Below are 19,373 nucleotides of genomic sequence, written 5' to 3'. Positions count from 1 at the left end.
ATAAAAATAAAATAAGGCACAAATATCACTGGCCATCTTCCATCCTAATAACATTCAGTCTAATAAGTGGCCAACACAGAACAATGCTCCCCACCTACTCTGTTCCCGTGTTTGGACATTTTGTTAAATTCTGAAGTGGGAGGGGGGAATAAATCATGAGGGATGTACTCAGTAATTGTTACTGCAATACGTACCAACTACCTACCCTGTGTGTAGCTTAATCAACATGAAATCAAGTCAGTACAGATATGTGTAGCCCAGCATGGAAAGGTGTAGTGTGTAGCAGTGCTGGCTGGGGTGGGATGCAGAAGTGGTTCAGGTACTTGGGGATGCCTCCTCATGGCCTCTCATCTCTACCCATTTGACCTATGGATTATCTCCTTCTCCTGTTTGTAGGACACTTTTTAAGTGCCTGTGTGCCCCCCTGCCCCTCGCCTTTTCTTTTTTTAAACAGGACAGGATCTCACTGTGTTACCCTGGCTGCCCTGGAACTCACAGAGATCTGGTTGCCTCTGCCTCCCCAGGACTGGGATTAAAGGTGTGTTCTACCCTCCCTGTCTCTCTTTTGATTATAACCCAAAAAGTGTTAGGATGTGGCTGAAATGCAGTTGTATCCTAATGTTTTCATGTCTGTCTTCATCATGTCCCTTCACCTCCTTTGCAAAGACGATGGGCCATTTTTGGAAACCTACACAGGATGCCCTACTAATGATCTACTCTGGAAGCAGGTGCTGAAATCTTAGGATACTTGCCCCTCCCCCTCCCCCTGCCTTTAGGACTCTGAGGAAGGTGATGCTGAGAGAATCCTTAGCCTCCAGGTAACTAGATTAACAATGCCCCAGTTAATCTTAGGCTGCACTTGTCAGCTCCAGCCACTTCCAAGATTGGAGTCTGCTGCTGGATTGCCGACAAGTAGCTGTCTGGAGTCCATACGCCTGTTTGAGTATAATAGCGTAGACCCAAACAGTGTCGGGCTGGTTTAAAGAGTTTTGTAAGAGGTTGGCACAAGGCTGTTACCTATCCAGACAATGGAGAGAGCATTTTGTTTTGTTTGGGGCATCAGTAACAGGACCTCTTGGTGCACTGAGGGACTTTCTTGCCCTGTGTCTCTAATACAGTCACCTGCGTTGCCGGCTTTCCTTGGACATCTGATATGTTCTGGGCACTAGAATACTGGTGTGAGATCGGCTTCCTTTTCCACTGTTCAATGATAACCAAAGGCTTCTTTTGAAATCCATCATCAGTTGTTTTTAAAGATCCATTGTGGAGGGAATAGGCAGACAATTCAGTCAGTACAGTGCTTTTCCTGGAAACATAAGGGACCTGAGTTCTGTTTCCCAGCACTCGCCTAAAAGTTAGGCAAGGTGTGGATGTTGTGCTGGAAAGACAGAGACAGGGTGATCTCTGAGGCTTGCTGAACTTCAGGTTCGGGGAGAAATCATGTCTTAAAAATAAAGTGGAGAGCGGGGTAGTGGTGGCAAGCTTTTGATCCCACAGTGGTAGGCAGATCTCTGAGTTCTAGGCCAGCCTGTTCTACAGAGTGAATTCCAGGACAGCCAGGGCTGTACAAAGAAACCCAGTCTTGAACCTCCTCTCACTCCCCACCCCCACAAAAAACCCAAAACCAAACAGAAATAATGTGGAGGATAATTAAGGGCATTTTTATATAAACCCGTGGTCTCTACATATATGCGCATGCATAGGCAAACGGGCGCGTGGATGATTTGGAGAATTTGCTGCTTCTGGATGATCTTGACTTTGTAGACCTGCAAGCCACTGTTGTTTCCTTGTATTCCTTGTGGGAGGATCCAGGGGAGATAGAGCTGGGTTTCCCCACATGCTGTGTGTGGAGCACTGTCCTCCCGATGAGCACTATTCTTTAAGGTGGTTCTCACTGACTGTGCCTAAAGCCAGGAGGAGATTGGAATAGGGGGAAAGGCTTGCTAGTGTGTGTGAAGGAGGAAGGAACTGTGTGTGAAGAGAGGGCCAGAAAGAGGTGTGGTGTTATAAGCAAGATGTCTTTCCTTCCAAATTTCTCATGATTTTTTTCTTTTTTAATGTGTATGATTGTTTGTCTACATGTATGTGTGTGCCACATGTGTCCCTGGTGCCCATCAAGGTCAGTAGAAGACATCACATCCCCTGGAATTGGAGTTGCAGATGATTATAAACCACTGTGTGGGTGCTGGGGTTCAAACCTGGTTCCCCTGGAAGAGCAGGCATTGTTCTTAATCACAAGCCATCTCACCCCTGGGTGAGCAGTAGCTGTTACTAGCCCATGAAATTATCTGAGAAACAGGTTTTATCTTGAGGGCTACGGAGAGTCCAGAAGAGAAATTAGAGGAAAGATAAACAATTCTGACCTTCCTTTAAAGCCACAAAAGAGAAAACTTCTTAGTGTAGACAGTAGATACCTGAGTCAGGTGCCTTTGGTGGGTTTTATTTTTATTTCATTTTTAAGGTCCTATGTGTTGAACCCAGGGCCTCACACATGCTAGACAAATACTTTACCAGCGCACTAGATCCATCCTCTCCCCATGTAAGGTAGGCTCACTGTGGCAGCCCTGGCTAGTCTAGAACACCTGATTTTGCAATCCTTACCTTTCTCAGCTTTTCTCTGAGTAGCCCAGACTGGCCTTGAATTTGTAATCCTCCTGCTGTAATCTGTACCATACCTTGGTTTACAAATCAGGTCCCATACCATTGAGAGGTTGTAAATTACCTGACGTAAACCCCACAGACTCAAGGGTTTATATCAAGTTTATGATGGTTTCGGCTTTTGAAGCACATGGATATATTTCAAATGTCCCAGTTCCTTTTGGGAATATATATATATATATATATATATATATATATATATATATATATGATTTTGAGTTTCAAGAACAGTTAATTCACAACTCCCTTGCCTGATAGCCAAGCTTAAATTATCTTGGAGAACTGATTTGTAAAGGATAGGCTTACGGAAAAATTTTCTTCGAGCACAACAAACAAATCATAAAAGACGCACCAACAGAGAGCAGACCCAGATAGGGTTGCCAACTCCCTTCCCATAAAAGAAAGGGCTATATATGAAGTTACTGTTAAAATTTAAATCCAACGTCATGTTCACGTGTGGCAATATATTCTTCTTTTGAAATGAGTAAAATCTCTTCCTATTACATGAACTCAGGAGAGCAGATGACTTCACAACAGTTGCTTTCTTTTTTCTTCTCTTTCCTTTTTTTTTTTGAGGTCCTCCACATGTCAGTCTCCTCTAAGATGAAAAGTGTGGGGTAAAAATCTCTTCTAAAGGTGTCTTCCTTCCAGCTTGTTTTACGTATGTGTGTGTGCTTTCGAGCACTGTGTTTTATGTAAACATGCTAGTATTTCTTTAAAAGTGGTAAACATGTTTTTGAGTACTGGCTACCTTGATAAACATGCTAAACATAGGATTACCTGGCCCCTCATCTAAGCACCTGCTATGAACCTGAGACACAAATAGCTTAAATGTGGTAAACATGCCTAAGTAAAACATCACTTGTAAGAAGCAGATGGTGGCACTCATTTACTTACAAAGTGAAGGCATTGTTGAGAAGGGAACCATCTTGAATCCAGAGAATGAAGACATATTGCAAATGCCCAGGTTCCAGGTTACTATGGAAATACAGCCTGGCAAAGTAGCAACTCATCCCATAGTTTAATTTGCAGGCTCTGTGTTGACACTCAGAGATGGTGGGTGGACCTTGGTGTCTGTGATCCCTTTTGCAGATGGGGCCTCAGAGAAGAGTCAAAGCAAAGCGGCACCTGGGCAGTCAGTCTAGGTGAAGGATCTGCACATGTGCACTCCTGTTTCTATAAGTTCACAGGGCTGTTTCTAAGTGCTGGCTTTATCAGCCGCTTCCACTGGGTGACACCCTCCAACTGAGCCTTTATTGTGACCTGATCTCAGCGCTCAAATACAGCACAGAGTCATCCACTGCCAGGCAATTTTCACATCTTTTATAAAGGAAGTGTTGATTCAACCCAGCCAGGAAGAGCCACCAAGAGTAAAAGGTCTCCAGAGATGGGATTGGGCCATTGAAGTTATTTACATTAACGCTTGGCCTGGAACATGAGCCAGAGGCGCTGTGTGCTGTAAAAGAGATGTTCTTTGATTTATTCATGTCCTTGCATATGAATGCTCTCACCTCATCTTCTCTTCCTCTTCTCTCTCCCTCCTCATCTTACAGTCCTCTCCATTCTGCTCTCATAGATATACTGACACATATCTACATACTTAGTCTATTTCCGGTGAGCCCAGTTTTATCTTTTAACAGCTCATGAAAATCTTTTCTCCAGTTGTCATTGAGAAGCTGTAGGAAAGTAAGATCTGTCCTTTCTCATTTCTCTCTGATACTAGAATAAAGATCATCTCTTGGGCTAAAGTACTGGAACCTGCGTTAGAGGGCGTCAATGTGTGTTGATGTGTTGTGGGTCAAAATGGCTATTAAGGACTCATATTTGGGAAGCATCACGAACACCTCCAGTCTGTGGGACAGTCTTTCAAAATCTTCCTTTGATCAGATCAACCATGAACATTCAAGCTAAGGATGACGTTGAACTCTTGATCCCCATCTGTGGTAGTTTGAAAGAATATGGCCCCCAAAGGGAGTGGCACTATTAGGAGGTGTGGCATTGTGGAGTAGGTGTGCCCTTGTTGGTGTAGGTGTGTCCTTGTTGGAGGAAGTGTGATACTGGGAAGTGGGGCTTTGAGGTATCATATATATATATATGCTCAAGGCCTGCCCAGTGAGACAGTTCACTTCCTGTTGCCTGCTGATCAAGATGTAGGACTCTCAACGCCAGCACCATGGCTGCCTGCATGCTGCCATGTCACACCACGATGATAATGGACTAAACCTCTGAAAATGAAGCTAGCCCAGTAAATGTTTTCTTTATAGGTGTTGCCGAGGTCATAGTGTCTCTTCATAGCACTAGAAACCCTAACTAAGACACCTTCTCTCTATCTCCTCTCTCCTGGGATTACAAGTGTGTACTGCCATACCTAGTGGAGGCCAAAGTCTTAAGCATTAAAGCTTTGTGATCCCTTTTGTGGGTGACAATTTAAACTCTAGACAGCAGAAATTTAGATAATAGGGAATTCGTGGGAACACCCCTTAGTGTCTGAGGTCAAAGCATATTATACATTCACATCAATTAAGTTTTAAAATTCTTGTTGAGAGCCATGCTGATTTTCAGTTTATTTTTTGAGAGTGATATTTTCCCCCCACCTTTGCTAGCATATTCATAAGGCAAGAGAATTAACATGGAATATTTGTAACAGTTTTATACTCAAATGATTTATTCTCTGCACTAGTGTTCTCTCCATCCAAAACACTTGAAATTCCTTTTCTTGTTTTTATTCACTTGCAGACTGAACCCCCAAAGCCATTTTGTACAGCTCCCTCTTGTTCTGTCCATCTGTCTTTAGTAGGTCCAGTGACATTTCCTGGGTAGACACACACGTTCGTTCCTACAGCTCTTCCCTGTGTTCCTGTCTTCCCTCCTTTTCTGTAGTGAGGCTCCATGGGAAATGTGTGGGGAGTCTGGGGCTCATCAGATGAGCAGATAAGTCCACATACCCCATGTTGAGTCTGAAAAAGACATCACAGGGTTGGCAGCACAGCTCGGCCAGTAAAAGCCCTTGTTTCCTGAGCCCGAGGACTTGAATTCAGTTCCTGGAACAGACAGTAAAGTGAAGGAGAGAACTGAGGTCACAAAATGCCCTCTGACCTCCTCAGATGGGTGCATACACCCATCATAATACAGTAATAATAATAATAATAATAATAATAATAATAATGACATCAGCTATATAAATCAAATTGTTCACACCTGAAATTATAAACCTGATGATTCCCACAGTATACTCTGAATGTATAATGACTATATTATAGAGCCTGTTCCGTCAACATCAGTTGCAAAGGAAACTTTGGCTTGCTCTTTCCACTGTCTTCTGATGTGTGTGTGTGGATATACCTTCCCTTTGGCTGAGATAAGGAATAGCTTATATTGGTTGTAGAGACTTCAGCTTTGAAAGTCAAAAGCCTGATCTTCAAGTGTCTTGTGAATCCAGGGCAATGATGCAGTTACAGTTTTCTCTGCCTCTGTGCCGGACATAGGCGAGTCTTTCATGTTCCCTCCTATATTTCTCTGCAGTGTCTTTTACTGTCTGTTATGGCCCCACTCTCTGCTTCCACCTCACAGCTGGAACCTCCTTGGGAGTTAGCCTTTACCCAGGGGAGTCTTATGGTAAGGCATGGTGTAGAATAGTTTCCTGTCCTGCACGAAAAGCTTAGGAACTTTATGTGACACCACTAAGGGAACGTGGATAGTAGTGAGGCACTTGCTCCTGCAGGCACCTCGCACAGGGGACTATTTTTCTTTATGATATAAATGAAATCTTCACTCTGCCCACTTTTCCGCCTACACATGTACTGAACGTCTCCAAGGAGACAAGGAAAGCCAGAGTCCAGCCATGGTGAATCCTCTGCCGAGCCAGCAGGCTGGAGTCTCAGGCAACTCTCCCAGGCGTCTTACCTTCCAGCTGCCCTCTCAGACAGCCTCCCTTTCAAGCAGGCAAATGCATCTCCTTTCTAGGCAAAAGAGCCTGGGCACTTCCTATGCAGGGATCTTAGGGATGAGTTGAGTAGAAGGCAGCCAGCTTGAGGGAAGAGGGAGGATGTTGTTGGGTGGCGGCATAGGCAGGCTCCACTGAGCTCTTTCCGATGATGTCTCCTGCTGATTAGTGCTTCTGTTTGTGTCCCTCTGGACCTCTTAGCCACAGAGGTACTACTCAGTCGTAAGAAGTGTCCTAAAAATTCCTGTTACAGTATTACCTTCGAGCTCTGTTGAGTGAGCTTGTCTAAGAAGAAAGTCCACCTTTGCACACCCACCTTTTATAGATGTCTGCCCATGTGCAGGAATTCCTCCACTGCTTCTCATCTCCCTGTTTGCATGAGTCTAGTACTTGGGAGGCCTAGCCGTCTGACCTGTCCTGGCCTCAGCACTGGCACTGTGTTCTCAGACCTGTCTACTTCACTCTCCAAGTGACCTTGCTGAGCTTCTCCGATTAGTGCCATGGCATTCCTTTGTGGTCACTTTCTAAGCCCACATTATCAGATTTTGTTTGGGGCATTGATCACATCTCTATGTGCCTCTTCCTTGAGGCACAAATAATATAAGTTGCTGCATTAAAAACCATATATTTGGAGGGAATTAAAAAGATGTTACAGTGGTTAAGAGCAGTGTCTGCAATTTCAGGGAACCCTAAGATCAGTTCCCATTACCTACCTCATGCCGCACACAGTCTCCTGTAACTCCAGCTCCAAGGGATCTGACACCTTCTCTGGCCTCCAGGTACCTTTTCATACATGCTGCACTTGCATTTGCATACACATACACTAATTTAAATTAATCTTCAGAAATTATTTTTATATGATATGCAGTTGTGTGTGTGTATGTGTGTGTGTGTGTGTGTGTGTGTGTGTGTAACTACATCATTTTGTGAGCATCTTTTCTGACTCGTCATATGTATATTCTTGGTTCTCATTTGAGTGGACTCAAGTAATCTCTCTTTTCATGTGATTTTCTGGTGTAGTAGTCCCTGTACACCTCAGTTTCCTATGTCTGATCATGCTCTCATTTGCACAAAGGCGTGGTGGCCTGCTATTAGTTTTATAACAGTGAATATCTTCATACTGGCCATATCCATGTTTCTAATACTTCTTTCTTTAACTAAAAAAAAAGGGCTACCCAGTCATATGTTCAACCTTTGGAGGTCTTCTCTGTTTCCTCTGTCTTATTACTAATTCACACCACTTCAATAACTGCTACCTTGAAAGAAAACCTTCCTGTTTTCAAAGCTTGGAAGAGGCTTTTAGCCTAACTAGTTTGTTTCCCGGTCCATCGTGAAAAGTTTAAGGTGACCCCAGGTCACTTCTGCTAAGCTTTCCTTTTATTTTATACTGTGTTTGGTCTACACAGGGCATCTGAGGCTGGACTCAACCTCCAAGGATGACCTTGAATTTCTGAGATACTTTGGAGATACCATAGCCACAAGTTTGCATGTTGGGAAGAAGAACATCTACACATAATCAGTGTGCTAGGAACACACACATACACACACACTCAGCTGAGGATGACCTCTGTTTCTGACCTCCTGCTTCTGTCTCCTACGTGCTAGGATTACAGTGTGTGCCATCATGCCCAGTGCATGTGGTACTAGAAATTGAACCTAGGGCTGTGTGCATGCTAGGCAAGCCCTCTATCACCTAAGTTGTATCCCAGCCCATCAATGTCTTCTGGTGAGATCATTCCAGATATACTTTCAACTGTTCTAAGCTTTCTATGGAAATTGTTCTGGTGGTATCTCATTTTCCTGTGATCAACTGCCCAGATCTTTCTTTTTATTTGGATGCAGGTGAGATTAAAATATATAAAATTTGAGTTCCAAGTTTCCCCAAGGAACATTCAGTAGGATACGGAATCTCCAATAAGAGCTCTTCCTTGTCTCCTGAGCCTTACTTTTTCCTCATCCCCTGACCCCACTCTGATATCTGTTCACCCCAGCCATTCGTACTGACAGGTGTCATGGCACCTATTTAGTGGGAATGAAGTATCTACTTACATAAGATGCTGTGTCAAAGAAGTCATGGGTAATTTTATCCAATCAAAGGAAATGGAGACACATTCTGGGACATTTTCTATGTAGACTGGCTAGAAGATTCATTGGCCATTTCCCTTGCCTGGAAATGAGCAAGTGGGGAGCAGCCCTGAAGGGTTTTTCCCAAGATCCTCTTTGTGAGGGAATCCCCAGACATGTGTGATAATAAAGCCTTGCTCTTCACATTTCCTTGCAGGCCCTGCAGGTGGCAAGGCAGCTCCTTCTTCAGCAGCAGCAGCAGCAGCAGCAGCAGCAGCAGCAGCAGCAGCAACAACAGCAACAGCAACAGCAGCAGCAGCAACAGCAACAGCAGCAGCAGCAGCAGCAACAGCAAGTTAGTGGACTAAAGTCTCCCAAGAGGAATGATAAGCAACCAGCTCTTCAGGTAGCGATGCTTTTTTTCAAAAAATTTCTGTCCTACACTTTGCCATGGCTGAGAAGCTATACAGAGGCAGATTAGTGAAACCATTGCAAACTATCTGAGGAAACCTTGTGCAAAATATGTTTTTCGTTTATGAGCTGCATTATGACATCATATGAAAAATATTTATTTGACCTAAAGTTTTGGATTTTTTTTTGGGGGGGGCGGGAGGGCAGGGGGTGTTATGCCAATAGTTTTAATGTTGGGAGGAATTCAACTTATACTTCAATATGCCAGGGGGCTCCTGCATGTATAAAGTAGCACTGATCACATCCATCCATCCATCCATCCAACGTCACCAATCCCCCTTTCCAGGCCCATGTAACCATTTTCCTACCTTCAGGTTAATTTCTTTCTAGTTTCCAGAAATGGGAGCAAGCAGACTGTACTTACCTCTCTGAGTCTAGCTAGTTCCATTACTGATACATCCTCCATCTCCAACCATTTTGCTGCAAATGACAGGAAGCCATTCTTTGTGGATGAAATGACTCCATTATTGTTAATCCACTTATCTGGTGATAGCCACACAGGACAACACTTCTTAGGTATTATGAATGTGTGAATATCTTGTCAGTATGCCAGTATATTATTTATTTTCTGGTGCTTTGATAAAGCACCATGACTAAGGCAACTTCAGGATGAGTAAGTTTATTTGGGCTTACCATTCCAGAGGGATAAGAGTCCATGATGGCTGGGAGGCATGGTGGCAAGTGTCAGACTCGGCAGCAGGAAGCTGAGAGCTCACATCTTCAGCCCTGAGCATGAAGCAAAGAGAGTGATTGGAATAGCACAAGGCTATGAATCTCCAGGCCAGGCCTCAGGGACATAGTTCCTCCAGGAAGGCTGAACCACATAAACCTCTACAAACAGCACCACCAACTGGGGAGCAAGTGCTCAAATGCCTGAGACCATGGGAGACATTCCACATCAAACCACCACAACTGATTTCATTTCCCATGGCTCACACCCAGGAGTGGTCTAGCTAAATCATGTGATGGTTCTGGTTTTAGTTTTCTTGTGGATCCTCATACTGTTTGAGGACCCTTCAACATACTTTTCATAGGGGCTAGATTAATTGACTTCCCCACTGACAACATACAAAGTTCTTTATTCTGGAGACATATTTGCTATTCATAACTAGGGGACAAGGGTGCAGAGATGTTCCTGACATCTCATTGGTTTTGGACCAAGGAGGCTGTTCATCATTCCACAATATCCAATGCATCCTCCAAAAAGGAGTGCTACTTAGCAGTTCCAGATACCTGCAGTGTCAAGAGCTTCTGTTTGGCCCTGGGAGGATGTAGTGCTTCTGATATTATACCTGGTAATGAGTATAATAGAACACATGCCCTCCTTCAGTAGATGTTTGCAGAATGTTTCTGAATCATTAATTGAAAACGGGGAACAATTTTTATGAAATGATAACAAAAAAAGATTGTTCCAACAACTTCTCATTTCTGGCTCATTGAGGCCAAGGGGTTAATAGAGTAGAAAGAGGAGTGAGTTCATAAAATCGCATTTGGATTTGGGTCTTGGAGCAGAAAATTGCAGCAGAAATTTCAAAGAAACTTGAGTCAGGTATGTATGCCCAATTCAAAGTAGAAGGTAGGCATTAGGTGCCCCCAAGTGGGGGCTAAGGATGGGTTTCTCACTGGAAATTTTGTAACAATTTGTGATGGAATCTACATGTGTTGATTTCTCCATGTTTAGGATAAATTGATGCTGACTTCCAAAGTGTCCTACACAGACTGTCCTGTCCTTGGTACACCAATTCCAGTTCTCCTACTGTGTCAGGGAAACTGTCCCTCTTCCAAAAAAGTTCAACCTTATAGTGACAGGTTATTGGGCAAATTGAACACCCATGTAAACTGTTGACAAACTCTTCCAAAGACAGCTGTTTGACAAACCACCAGCAACTCACACCCTCTTACCTGCCGTGTGGGCATGGGTGCGGGAGCCAGTTATAATGAGGTGCCGTGCCGTGGAGGGTGGATGTCAGGTGTTGTAAGAAGGGCTTTGTTGTGCAGATGTCTTAAGAACAGCTCAGGAGGATGAAATATGACTGTGTTGACCTTTCAGCTGTGAGCTTATTTGTCAGGATTCAAATAAGTTGAAAGGATCAAACTGAACAGTTTCCGTAGTCAGTCTGGGAATTGTGTTTCAGGGGTCAGCAGCAGAGGCCACATTGCAGATTCCATAACATAGCCAATTGTTGGTACATATTAAAGTACCAGGGCATCTCCTGCAGACAGAGACGCAATTAAAATTCTAATTTATTAATGTATACAGGGAGCTGGCCCAGCCTGTCACTCAGTGATTCAAATGCCTGTCCATTCTTTGGCCTCCTTCTTGGAGCTTCTCACAGCCTTGAAAATACTAGGAGTCCTGTTGAATATATCAGACCTCAAAGTGCATTGGGAAAATGGCAATATAGTATTGGGAAGGCGGTATCCATAGTGCGGCTTTGGTATTAAGTTTTTAAAAAATATACAAAGACACTGTCCAGTCATAGTGCTGTAGAGTTGAATACCTTTTATGTTTAAAAATAAACTGGACTTGTTTTCCCTTGTACTTGTGTGTGTGTGTGTGTGTGTGTGTGTGTGTGTGTGTGTGTGTGTGTGTGTGTTTTGCATACTGAGTGTGTTACTCTGTCCAGCTCCACAGTTTTTTGTTTGTTTGTTTTTGAGATACTTCAGTCTTAGATGGCTTAGAACTTGCTATGTAGACCAGGTTGGCCTCAAACTCACAGAAATCTGCTTGCCTCAGCAGTCAAGGGTGACATCACCATAGCCAGCATTCTGCCTTACTTTCTGAGCCACCATCTCTCACTGAATTTGAATCCACTGATTCAATTAGGTGGCTTGCCATTGAGCTCCAGGGATCTGTCTGTCTCCTCCTGCTCAGACCAGGATTACATTTGCAAATCTCTGTGCCTCATTGCCACATGGGTGCTGGGGTCTGAATTCAGCCTCTCTTTACCAGTGAGCTGTCTCTCTAGCCCCAGTACTTGCATTTTTAAAACATGGCGTTTAGGGTAATCAGTAGCTGCTACTTAGGAGTAGATATGTGAAGTAAAGTTTCAGGGGATTTCATTTTGAGGATTCTATTTCTTCTTGACCATTAAGGATTTTGGCAACCAAGCCAAAGAGTCTGACATGGATCATGACTGGGGCAATGGGACAGCCACTACAATGTGCTCTACACTTCCTTAGGATGGAAGGAGAATGCCTCCCATGAAGGCTGTCTGCTAAGATCATGCTGAGTTTCTTCTTAGCCATCAGGATAGAACTGACAAGTAGAGAATTTACATTGATTTTTGAGGGCTGTTGTGCATGTGTGGGTATGTGTGTCTGCATGGAAGTGTGTGAATGTGTGTGCTGTCTTTGTGTCCTGACCAGGGTCACTGGAATCCAGTAGTAAGCCTTATTAGTTTAGCTGGCCTTCTACTGACAGGAGAAATTACTAATGTCAGTTACATGGTCTATCACCTTGTTATAAAAAGATGTATGTAGACTTGGAAAGAATAACCTTGACATTGAAGTCTATCTCGGCATGCCTTGTCCTCACTGGGCGTCTCGCCTAGAGTAGATCTGCAATAAAAAGGAAACCCTCCTGCTACCCTGCAGTGTTCCTCTCTGATTTCCTTACCCTTTACAGCTCTCCTCAGAGACCCATATTAGCAGATTTTCGATCTGCATAGAGGAAGCCTTGATGGGGAAGGAGGATTTGATCTGCTGAGAACTTGAGACTGGGGTGGGGGAGTGGGGAGGGAGAGAATTCTTAAACCCCGAAGATGCCATGGCTCTTATTTTCAGCACATCTCACACGTCTCCACTTCAGGTTTGGCAGCACGCTTAGGTTTCACAGGCGGAGGAAACAAACAAAAGGAAAGGGAAAGTGAGAGGAGGCTACAAGTGGTTACTTGATGGAGAAAAGAGATCACGAACCCAAGTCAGACAGCACCAAAGGGGACTAATTTCAACAGGAGAGAAACACATGGAGCAGATGCCTGCTAAACTGCTCCAGGTGCTCGAGTTCTCGGGATACAGTCTGGTTAATTGATGGAGAAGAAGGCACAAGCCAGGTGGATAGGCCACTTTGAGGGTTCTTGACCACTGTTCCACCTATCATCTTACATTGTCTTTTTACTTACGCTATTAATTTGCCTTGCAGATTTCTTTTATGAATGATAGAAATGGAAATTGAAAATTGGCTCCATCTTAAATTCACAATCAGTATGATCTGAATTCATTAAATTCATTCTGGTGAACATTCTCAGAAGAGCTTCAGTGTGCTGGGTGCTGGGCAAGTGTTCGTTCATAGGACCCTAAACTGTGGACACAGACCTTGCCTTCAGGATGCTCTGTAGCTATAAATGAATTAATTTGATTTTGCTCAAAAAAAAAAAAAATTAGAGGTGGGTAAAAATAGTAGGCTGCCTTTTATAAATATTTATATACTTCTGAAGATTGCTTAAACAAGTGAAATAAATGCCTAACAGTGCAGGTGTGTTCATAACCTCCAAAGCACTAGCAATTAGTTTGCAATAGATGAGCAATTTTTATTGATCAAATTTTGGAACTTTCTGGGTAGTAATTCCTTTTGGTTCTTTAAGCATTTTACTTGTTGGCTGGAACACATCCACTGGAAGGAAATCAAGTGACACAGTTTCTCCTCAGAAAGTAGAAGTCCACACAGGTTCTGCAGCCTGTGAGTCGAGACAGAAAGTGAGCCTTGTGTATGGCTTTCAGTGGGAAGCTGACCACCGCTCCAGGGTAGCTTTAAAGACTGTGAACTTGAAGCCAGGCATATGATCAGTTTCCTTCCCCTGTGTGTCCCTTTTCCCTCCAAGTTATGTGCTGTGCAAGCCCCTGACCCAAAAGGCCTTTTTTTTTTTCTTTTCTGGAAGAATCAATAGTGAAAACCTACTTGTAGACTAGACTTTGGATCAGGATTATAAGGGGTCCAGCTTTGAGGTTAAAACACAAGATTCAACAAGTATGTCATTTAGCTAGTCATGTTTTTTTTATTTGCAGTTATTTAAAATACGTTTTAGGCAGCGGGTTTTTTAATGTATTTTTTTTTTTATCATTGCCTTAATGCCACATAATCATTTCTATGTCACTTAGTAAGAAATAAGTTGCTAAGAGGAAACCCTTAAAGGAAACTTCAGTTTTCTGTTGTACTAGTGAGGTGGGATGGTCAAGGAATACCAGCCCATAAAAAAATTACCTCCCTGCTCTGGGCTAGGAAAGTAGGTGATTCAGGTAATTAAATTACATCCCTTATTGTTCCAAGTAAGAAATGACTATAGCCAGCATCTCTGGTCTTTAAAACATATCAGAAAGGTCAAAATGTTGGTCCCTCATAAGATGTCTCCTTCTTTGGAGAATCCCAAGTCCCTAAAAGTAAGTTTTGATAAGGAATGAAAAATAGAAATTATTTCTAAAGTATTTTTAAGAATCTTCTAGATTATACAAACTATCAAAAATATGACGGCAGGAGTCAGAGGGGTGGCTCAGTAGATTAAAGACTTGTTCTTTTCCCATGAGCTTGGTGACTGGAGTTGGCTCCTCAAAAGCCACAGTGGAAAGAAGGAACTGACCTCTACACATGTTCCATAGCTAACATACATGTATCGCTCACTGACGGACATCCAGTAATAATAATTTAAAAAATATATCTGATGAGAACACTGGCCTTCCCTCCCCATGGCAAAATATCTATCTATGCATGCAGACTTTTGCAACCAGTTTTCAAAGGTTTCATGTGGCTCTTTAAGGAGCCTAAGTTCATACTTCTGACTTAAGATTTTGTTTCCAATAGTCTCTTTCTGTCCTTGTCACCATTCTGGTGACAAGGTTTATACTAGCAGAGCTTGTGTTGACTGCTTCACTTATATTTAAATGTCATATGACCATGTGTCAGTCTCACAAGGAATACCCCACTCTATGTCAAGGAGTGTTTATTTTATTGGTGATCTCACTGTCATGATATCCCATTGTGGACATTTATATATGGTCAGCTTACCTCTGTGCACTTGAATATTAAAATGCAAATGAAAATCTAATGTTTTATACCAAACTGTGTTAGTTAGGGTTCCTATTACTGTGATGAAACACCATGACCAAAAGCAACTTGGAGAAGGAAGGGTTCATTTGGCTTACACTTCCACAGCACTTTTCATCTTCAAAGGAAGTCAGGCAGGAACCTGGAAGCAGAAGCTGATGCAGAGGCCATGGAGAGGTGCTGCTTACTGGCTTGCTCCTCATGGCTTGATTAGCCTGCTTTCCTATGGAACCCAGGACGACCAGCCCAGGGGTAGCACCACCTGCAATAGATTGGACCCTCTCCCATCAATCATTAAGAAAATGTCTTACAGGCCTGCATACAGCCTGATCTTAGGGAGATGTTTTCTTAGTTGAAGGTCTCTCTCTCATATGACTTTTGCTTGTGTCAAGTTGACATAAAACTACACACCACCAAACCCTGTCTGCCTCACCATGAGCAGAATGTGTTAGATGATGACAGTTCAATGCTCAGTGTAGGCCGGCCCCATAGCAGCTCTGTGAGATTGGTGGCTGGTACCCTGGAGGAGGAAAACTGAAACTCTGAGAGGTTATGGGAGTTACCACTGAACACCCAGACAGGAATAGAACCCTGATGGGCAGCCAGACTTTGGAGAGCCACAGGCCCTTAGTGTGCTACCAGAAACTAATAGCTACCCCCGCTTCCATGTGTATTCTCTTGGCCCCCTCCGAATGTCATAGTTTCCATCAATAAGCAAATTACGACATTTTCCATATTGTAAACAAAAAAGCCAAATGAATAAAAACTAATTCTACTGTAAGTAACTGACTTCAGTGGGGTGGGGGCTTAGATCTGCATAATTTCCTAATTGTAGCTCTATTTGCATATCTGTGTGTATGTGTGTGTGTGTGTGTGTGTGTGTGTGTGTGTGTGTGTGTGTATGTGTGCCTGTGTATGCCTGTATGTGTTTGTGAGCATCATGACAGTGAGCAGCAATGAAGAAGAATGATTCTTTTTCCTCAAGGCTGATTGCTCCTCTGTGCTTATGTGTGTTGGAACATGGAATACTGTGTTATAATCACTGCACAGGCTAGGAGGTGGAGAGGGACAAGGGAAAAAACATACTTGACTGGTCAAAAATGTGTAAATTGCTGACAAAATGACACATGTAATTAAGAGTGTTCCTACCATTTTACCTTGTGGTTTCCACCTCCAGTGTTGAAAAAGAGAGTGACTCCCACCTCGCTAATTACCATTATCACTGAAATGCTGGGGTTGGAGTCATTAGTTCCATGTGCATTTAATTAGAGGCAGGCTGAAATTGGATTTAACTTATTACTTTTTCATGGATCACTTTCTTGTCATCACTTCAAATTGGATTGCAGCCCCAGGTAACTAATTATGAGAGCCACAGGATCAAGAGTGAAAAAAAAAAGGTAATTAGGGATAACACTGTCGGACCCTTGCTGGTCATCCACTTGTGTTTCAGGAAAGGGGGTGTGGGGAACAAAAGAAACAACCATAGTTTGCAGTAGTACAGACTGGGGAGTTGGAGCCCTGTGTAGTTGCTAAGCATCATGGGAGTGTGTCAACACCCATAGTGGCTTCTGTGATACACAACTGAGTTGAAGATGTTGACTCCATGTGATTCCACAATCAAGTTATTTCATACCTAGATTAAACTTGTGAAAACAACAGATTGGGTAGAGGTATGAGGCTTCTCCACCACTGTGTCATCTGAGGCCCTCAGGTCTGTGATGACAATAAAGCCATCAAGACACCTGCACACCAGAGCACACAGTATTTTCAGTCCAGGGAGCTAGAATTTAATGAACGTATTAATGTTCCCGAGCCATCGTTCGTATCTGATGGGAGGATATGTCAGTCTGCATTACAGTAAGGTCTAGAGTTTCCATATTTGGAGTTTCTGTGAAGGTTTCCCGCAGCCTCCACTGTTCAGGTCATTTCCTCTGCTTCTGGTGGCTCCCCTCCATACTCACAACACCCAGATTCTGCAGAGGCTTCCTGAGGTTCTGTATCTCTTTCCAACCTCATTGAAAATACTTTCAATTATATTGTTTCCATGTGTTGAACAGAACTCAGAACTACAAGCAATCAATTTTATAGACATTGTCGGAAGAAATCTTGATGACAGCTAGAGGATGTGAAAGGATTGGATTTTAAAATCTCAAGTACTAAGAAGTACTAAGTGTGGAGATGCTGTGTGTGTGTGTGTGTGTGTGTGTGTGTGTGTGTGTGTGTGTGTGTTTCGTACATTTGAAGTTCTGTGAGTCAAATTTTCCCAAGTAGACCAGAAGGGCTGGAGAGATGGCTCAGTGGTTAAGAGTATGGGCTGTTTTTTCCAGAGGATACCGGTTCAGTCTCCAGCACCCTCATAGTGTCTAACAACCATCTGTAACTCCAATTCCAGGGGACCCAGAGCCCTCCTCTGGCCTCTGTGGGCATTGTGTGCACAGACATACACGCAAGGTAAAATGCCCCCACAGATAAAAATAAGTACGTTTTTTATAAAAAGAAGAAAGGAAGGGAGGGAGGGAGGGAGGAAGGGAGGAAGGAAGGAAGAGACCAAATACGTGTCCACTATGTGAGGACTCAGTGAGGATCTCCTTATGAAATCCAACAGGGAGAAAAACACTTGGTTCCCTATTAAAATGACTCACTAAGCAGCCAGCTAGAGTGCCTTTATGTTGTTTAAAATCTGTTTTAATGTTCTGCTAATGTAAGCAAATAACGGTGATTCAGTGGTGAGTGACTTTCCCACCCCAGTGAGCCATGCTTGCTCTGGAGTGTCACTCAGGATGAGCCTTCCAACCCCACCTCCATCCCCCTCATCAGAGGTCACCACGTTAGTGTTACTTGCAAAGTGATAAAACACCCTTCCCGGAATTACCCGTCTCTTTCCTGTGTAATCCTTCTAAGCAAACTGGCAAGACCCAAAATAGTAATCATCAAGTCTAATGCAGAAAATTAAGGCCTTTCGGTTGGTGTTGTTGGAACATCTTAAGTTGATTTAGGATTTTTGTACACAGTATTCGTCTGTGGTTGAAAGGGGGCACGCTGAGGTCAAGTGATGTAGTGTTTTCCATTTTTCCATAGGAGCCTCTCAGTGTGTGATAAAAGCAAACTCCTTTATTTTGTAAGTCTACAAGAATTTCTGATGAAGTGCAGAGGTCAGTGACGTTCCCTGTCAGTTTGAACAGCCAGGATTTAACTACTGGTTTTTCCTCATTTCTCTCTCTCTCCCTCCTTCTTTCCCTCCTCCCCTCTGTGTGTGCACGCGCGCGCGTGTGTGTGTGTGTGTGTGTGTGTGTGTGTGTGTGTGAGTGAGAGAGAGAGAGAGAGAGAGAGAGAGAGAGAGAGAGAGAGAGACTGTTCTTTCCTGCTCCCCACTTCCCTCTACACTGTACCACTTTTCTGACACATGGCCAGTAAGGTCCTCCAATCTGAAACTCATTAGCGCACAGCCTTGGACCCTGTCCAGTGGTTAGAAAGTTTCCTGAAGCCTAGAATAACAGCATTCAGTGCAACATCATGGAGTTGAAGTGACAATGGGGGTAGTCGTGTTCCCCTGGCACCCTGCCTGGTCAGGAGAGCCAGCTGACCTCAAAACAGAGGGAGGCAGAGGTCACACACATGGCATGGGTGCACAAACTTTGATCCTCAGAAGAGGCTCTTCTGAGATCATGAGCATTTCAGCCTTTCTCCCCTTAACCAGTCATTTCAGATGGGCTCACAGTCTCACCAGCGTGAGCTGTAAGAACATGAAAGCAATTAGAGAGCATGAAGCCCAGATCATATTTTTTACTTCTGAAAGTAGTGGATGTAATCCTTCCTTCATGCATGCATTCATGCTTTTCAAACTCTCTTGACTTGAAAGTCACTCTGTTGAGATCCTGTGATCAAGACACCACATTGCCATGACTTCAGAAGAGTTATGCTGTGGGTCAAGTTCAGTTAAGCTAGGTTTTCAGACAGACATCTGTCCAGAAAGATAACCATAATGATAATAAACACCAAAGAGTTATGTAGGACTTTCTTGCAGGCAGCTCCACTGCATCAGTCCTCTGGGAGTTTTATCACCATCTCCATTGTATACACGTGTACATGTATATGTGCACGATCACAGGTATGTGAGTGTACGTGGAGACCAGAGATCTGTGTTGGGATAACTTCCTCAGTCACTTTCCACCTTATTTCATTTATTTATTTTTATTT

At 43.4% G+C, this 19,373-nt stretch overlaps 1 protein-coding gene across 6 annotated transcripts in view; it reads left to right on the top strand.

Annotated features, from left to right (window-relative positions):
* The window catches only part of Foxp1 (forkhead box P1), a 607,655-nt gene that overhangs the window by 451,781 nt on the left and 136,501 nt on the right, over positions 1 to 19,373 (top strand). For all 6 annotated transcript variants that reach the window (XM_036182188.1, XM_036182186.1, XM_036182191.1 and 3 more), the window contains one exon: positions 8,883 to 9,071. In XM_036182188.1, coding sequence (XP_036038081.1) covers positions 8,883 to 9,071 — 189 coding nt within the window. The remainder of the gene's footprint in view (positions 1 to 8,882; positions 9,072 to 19,373) is intronic.

The sequence above is a fragment of the Onychomys torridus genome, chromosome 3, assembly GCF_903995425.1.
Source record: "Onychomys torridus chromosome 3, mOncTor1.1, whole genome shotgun sequence".
Taxonomy (NCBI): Eukaryota; Metazoa; Chordata; class Mammalia; order Rodentia; family Cricetidae; genus Onychomys; species Onychomys torridus.
The sequence above is the reverse complement of the archived record's forward strand: the minus strand, read 5'-3'. Positions and strand labels throughout refer to the sequence as shown.